Source organism: Salarias fasciatus, chromosome 11 (genome assembly GCF_902148845.1).
Source record: "Salarias fasciatus chromosome 11, fSalaFa1.1, whole genome shotgun sequence".
Lineage (NCBI taxonomy): Eukaryota > Metazoa > Chordata > Actinopteri > Blenniiformes > Blenniidae > Salarias > Salarias fasciatus.
In genome coordinates, this window is record NC_043755.1 from 30826173 (window position 1) to 30831723 (window position 5551).

The 5551-nt window shown below is 46.7% G+C and overlaps 1 protein-coding gene across 1 annotated transcript; it reads right to left on the minus strand.

Moving 5' to 3' along the window:
* Nucleotides 1-376: 376 nt before the first annotated feature.
* tlr18 (toll-like receptor 18) lies at nt 377-4721 on the minus strand. Its single transcript, XM_030103484.1, has 3 exons — nt 3736-4721; nt 1148-2330; nt 377-805 (listed from the first exon to the last, which is right to left on the minus strand). Exons 1-3 carry the CDS (start codon nt 4719-4721, stop codon nt 377-379), a joined length of 2598 nt encoding a protein of 865 aa, XP_029959344.1.
* Between the last annotated feature and the right edge of the window lie 830 nt (nt 4722-5551).

The window sequence follows — 5551 nt, forward strand, 5'->3', positions numbered from 1 at the left end:
TCTGCTATCATTTCTTATCTTATCGGTGTACACAGCCTCTGGCTTTCCACAGAGCATGTCACACTGTCGATGTCGAACCTCTAACAAAGCACGTCTCACCGCGGCTTCCTGGGAGCTTGCTTGTTATACAGAGAGCGAGAGGGGAGATCTCATTTGAGCCGGCCTTTGGGCGCCCGCCGACAGAACACGCAGCCCGAGGCGTGCAGTGGGAGAGGGGAGCAGAGGGCATCGGCTCACATCCAGTAGGTTACGTGACTAAATGCCACGGACATGGATGGGGTTGTGTTTCTGCTTGTCACCACGACGAGACGTTAGCTTTTGCTCCCAGGCTGGCATAACCTGATAGCAGTTTCACAACAGGTGATAGGGAGCTTGGTCAATAATAGTTTTGCCACATAGCCTCTGATAGAATTTGAGGCTGAGCGTCTTCCTCCGCTTCAGGTACTCCTGCGATGCCGTTGTCCATGTGGCGTCCAGCCGCACCACTGGCTCCGGTGGACGAAGTCCGACTCTTCACGCTGTGCGATGCCTCTCGCGACACGGACGGTTTTCCCAGGACGCTCCTCAGCTGCGCCCAGAAAAACGCCTGCTGGTTAACCTGCTGCGGCCACTCCAGGTACGTCTTTGTGCTCAGCATCTTCTTCAGCTTGCAGTACTTGCTGGGCAGGGAGGTCGGGTCGATGGGCTCCTTCACCACCAGGATCACGTCGCTAAACGTCTTCCCCACCGCCCTCTGCTGAGCGAAGTACAGCTCGTAGTTGCACCACTCGCTGTTAACAAAGTGTCGAGAGAGGATGAACATCACCTGGAAGTGAAAGACAAGAAAAAGAGGAAAAAGTGAGTGAAATCACTGCACTGTAATACTTTGTGAAAGTGCACCAGTTGGTTTTGCGATTGAAGGGCGGAATCCGTGGTGGGCAGTTGGAGTGAAACTGCTGAACTTTCATTGTTTTATCAAAAATGCATTTTTCAGTAAAATCGTAGTGACAGTTGTACCCAAATGTTTTATGTTTTTTCTATCCATGATTCCTTTGATAGCAATGTTTAGGAATAAGAAGTGTGAATCTGGGAGGTGTCTGTCTGTTTCTCACAAATTGCATCTTAAATAGAACAATGCTTTCATCAAATGAAGCAAAGAAATTGGTACCTTGCGACTGTTTTCAATGTTGTCAATGATGTTATCGATGATCCACTTCCCCGGCATGAAGTCTCGCTCGTGAATACAAACACGATACGGGTTCCTGTTGTTCTCCAAACAGGGCAGCAGCTCGTTCCTCACCCAGTCAGCGTCGGAGTGGCTGTACGATATGAAGGCGTGGTATGTGAAAGTGTCTGGCTCCCCGACCACGTTCTCTTGGTGAGCTCTGTATTTGGCCCTGATGATCTGATACGTGGCTTTAGTGTACCAAGGGAGATCAAAGACATAGCAAATCACAGCAAGTACCAGGAGCACCGCGGTTGTAGCTGCGACACTGATCACGATGACCAGCCTGATGTCGCATGCAACGCGACTGGGAAAGTATTTGGATATGCGAGTGTTCAGGAAGTTGTCTGGGTGGTAACACTTGTAGTTTGAGGGCCAGTCTGTGACATTAATCTTTCCTTTTGAGATAGTGTCTTCCACAAAAGCGTGGAGCTCACAGGTGCAGTGGTAAGGGTTGTTTCCTGCTCGAAGCTGAGACAGCCGAGGCATGTGCTGGAAAGACTCCTTGCTGATGAGGCCAAAGGAATTTCCATCCAGAGCCAGCAGCTGCAAAGACGGACTTTCCCATTTCGTTGGGATGAACTTAATTTTGTTCCCACTCAGTAGCAGCTCTCTCAGGTTGGTGGCTCTCTCGAAGTACGCCATGTCCAGCTGGTCCAGGTTGCAGTAGGAGAGGTCCAAGTGCAGCACTGTGCTGGGCAGACAGGTGAGAGCGCCGCTTGCGAACTGGTTGTGGTGAGCGATAATGCGCTGGACGTTCTGATGCCAGACACAGTCTTGGCTGCTTTCCGCAGATCCCAGTTTATTGTTACTGATATCCATCACCCGGAGCTGCTGGAACTCCCTCGTGAGAGAAGACAAATCCTTCAAGCTGGTTAATTCATTGGTGCTCAAGTTGAAAGTGTGTAGATTTGGCATGGTGCCCTTATAGTCGCAAAGCTGATTGTAAAGGAAGTCACTCTGTAGTCTGTTGTTGGAGGCATCCAGAATTTGTACACCTTCCATCTCCACCCAGGCATCACATGGCACCGAGTTGAAGTACACATACTGGAAGGAGACTTTCTTAACTTTGTTGAGCCAAGTGAAACGCCAGTCGAATCGCAGCACATCAGGATTGCTGATGTACCTACAAGAAATTGAGATCATCAGTGTCAGATATGTGTACATGGAAAGCAGTTATCTACAAAATGATCCTTTATTATCATAAACCACTAACTCTATCACCTTTGGCCCCGTTTCCACCTGGCATTAAAATGCGTCTGGCGTGATCCAAACACACGTGGTAAAGCTAGACGCAATCTTGTTTGCATTTGTCCGTGTCAGATCAGAGTCCAGTAACACCTTAACGTCACTTTGCTCATCGCTCCAGCAGAGCGGTGAGCAATTGATGACGTTTAGTGTCGCCCCCTAGTGACCCAGAAACCGGAAAAAAAACAACAAAAGAAACTCTAATACGAAATGTTGATAAACTAACAATGCACATGCTTCATTTTCTGTAAATAATGTGCAATAAAAGAGCAGATAAACAGCTTGGAGTGCCGGAAAAATAGCTCTGGGGAAGCGGGTTTTAGTAGTGATTCCACCATTAACATTACCAATGATTGACAGAAAATTAAACCAGCGCTGTTTGACTGCTGCTCGACCAAATTTTCCCCACATCGGGAAGTGGTTTGAGTGAAGACACATGGGTGCCTGTTCCCACTTGTCTTTAGGGCTCGTCACGTGTGCTCTGATCACCCGGGACGTGTTTGAATTCCAGGTGGAAACGGGACCTTTGTGTAACAACAGTTTACACTGGTCCATATCATGGATTTTGAACTAATTGCTTCTTATCGATTGTGTTACTGCCTCTATGGAACCTCTGCTAAATGTCCCAGCATGCAGTTACGAGTCATGGTGGACTTTTTGAACTTTTTGGTCTCTCTGCTCAGGCTGCTTTAAAGCACTTTGAGGAGCCCCAGGTACAGACGTCCATGTCCATGTGCTTTTATGATGTATTTTACTGTTACACCACTGTCCCATGATTGCTGCATGAATGGTCGCACTACAGAGATCATGCAACGAGTTGCATTCCATCACCTTGGGAAGCAAGTTGAGTGAAAGTACTTTAGCACTTGTGCACACTTCCCTTTAGGGGTCCCTACTTGTGCTTGAAAACACATGTTAATGCCAGGTGTGAACTAGGCCTGGATCTGAATATCAGAATACCCAAATATTCAGTCGTTGTGGCGGTATCCAGACACTAATATTCAGATCTGAATAATTGCAAAATTCACCTGCCACCTCTCTGTGCCGGGAACAAAACTCAGACTACTATTATTAACAGGCATTAGCAGCCAACTACTTGTACGTTCAGCCACAAACAACTCCCCGCCACCACAGCCGCCACGAGTCAGATATTTGTCATTAATCGAGCAGACATTGTCTTTGGAACTGGCCATATTTTAAATGGGCCCAAAAAGAAGTGTCTTCAACATGATAAAAAAAACCGACATAAACTCAATTATATTCCTGAATAAAAACATTCTTACCAAAGATCAAGCTCATCGAGGTCCAGGGCTGTGATGCTCGATCCTTCTCCACTATCCACAAACGTTGGTGAGCGGGCAAAGTCGATGTACTGAAGTCTTACATTTTTGACAGGTGCCTCTTGCACGTTCAACAAAAACATCCGGAGGAGATTTTCATTGAATTTACCTCGGTGAAAGATGATCCTACTGGCTCTTATGTGCTTTAAGCCCTGGAAAATGTCCTCCTTTCCCATGTAGTACATGAATTCAAAGAGGTTACGGAATTGGAGGTCGGTGAATGTCTTGTTGGCGAGGTCTTGTAACATGTGCAGGAGAGCACTTGGCTGTTGATCTATGGCCATGTCGAAGCCCATCTGCCTGGTCTGAATGACTTGTAAACTTCCAGGCTCGTAGTAACTCAGGTTGGAGGAACATTTGATGGCAAAACCTTGTAACGTGATGTTCTTTAAGGCCTGGAAGTCTCCTTTCTGCAGGCCCATCACCAGAGGACCACCCATAGACAAAACCTGCAGTTTGTCGAATCTGGAGAAGCTGTCCGCCAGAGTGGCATGCTTATAGAGGTTATTGGACATGAGGAGGACTTTTAGATTCGACAGTGGTGACAGAGCTGCGGCAGGAATTTCCTGCAAGGAGTTATTGAAAATGTTCACGTGCTCCAGTCGCGTGTTGCTTTTAAAGGCGTCACTGTGGATGTGCGAGATGTTGTTGAAGGACAGCTGAAGGGAGCGAAGCTGAGGCAGGTGGATGAAGTCTGCTCCGGTTACAACTTGAAGTTTATTGTAAGAGAGATCTATTTCTTCAATTGTTGATGGGAACTGTCTCCACGGGACCGTCTCCAGCTGCCTTCCCACACAGTCTGCAGAGCGTCCAGATCTGAGGATGCGACAGGGTCCCTCCTCTGTGGCGGTCGCTGGTGGTGCAGATGGAGTCGGAGATGTGACAACTCCAAGAAGGAGAGTGCTGACAGTCATCAATGTCCAAATCATTGTGATAGATCTGGAAAGGACAGAAGTGTTGTTACTCAGTCTGTTTAGTTCCAGGTTTGCTCTTTAATTTTTACCTCTTTGCACCAAATGCATCTTCATTGACTTCAGTTCAGGACCCGTTTACATGAGACCATTTCAAGTGAAAATGAATTGTGTGTGTTTTAGTTTCAGAAAAGTTTCACATCTACACGGTGAAAACAGAAATGCTGGAAACAATGTGGTCAGCCATTAGTGGCTGCTGCTGTTTGTTTTTGTAATGAAACCACACACACACGCACTCAGAGAACAATACATGATAAATATTAACAGGACAGTCGTGTGGTCAGACAGTGATGCTGGACTGCTCTTCCGAGTGACTCTTAACTGTTAAACTACAAAGTCCCGGGAGAATATAGGCCGGGAGTCATGACACTCTGGAGGCCACCATTGTTGATGTTGTCCATCCCAGCATACACAGCTATTTACTACAATGTGGCAGCAGCGCTGCATTTTAATGTTTACATGATGTCGGAGCATTTCTGAAAGTTGGGAGCCATTTTCAAGCAGTTGCATTAAAAATATGTTTTGAAAAATGAAAGTTTTTGCTGTTTCAATTGATTCATTTTCGCAGGACCGAAGGCAAACTGACATGTAATTTCTCTGGCATGAATAAAAAAAGCTCTATTTCTCATATAAACATGCTTGAATTTCTGGTCAGTTACACACTCTCACGCTAAAGCGGCAGCCGTGACTCTGCTGTCATTAACACGACACGGAGCCAACCTGCAAATCTGGAGTGAAAAAGACCCCTGCAGTTTCAGGAAGGCATTTTCATTGACCCTGCCTTCCCC

Excerpts from the sequence above, each read along its gene's own strand:
- tlr18 (XM_030103484.1), bottom strand. The coding sequence starts at position 4,721 with ATGATTTGGACATTGATGACTGTCAGCACTCTCCTTCTTGGAGTTGTC. Across the intron at positions 2,331-3,735 it reads CTCGATGAGCTTGATCTTTG|GTACATCAGCAATCCTGATG; the intron begins GTAAGAATGTTT and ends AATTTCTTGTAG. Across the intron at positions 806-1,147 it reads ACATTGAAAACAGTCGCAAG|GTGATGTTCATCCTCTCTCG; the intron begins GTACCAATTTCT and ends TTTCACTTCCAG.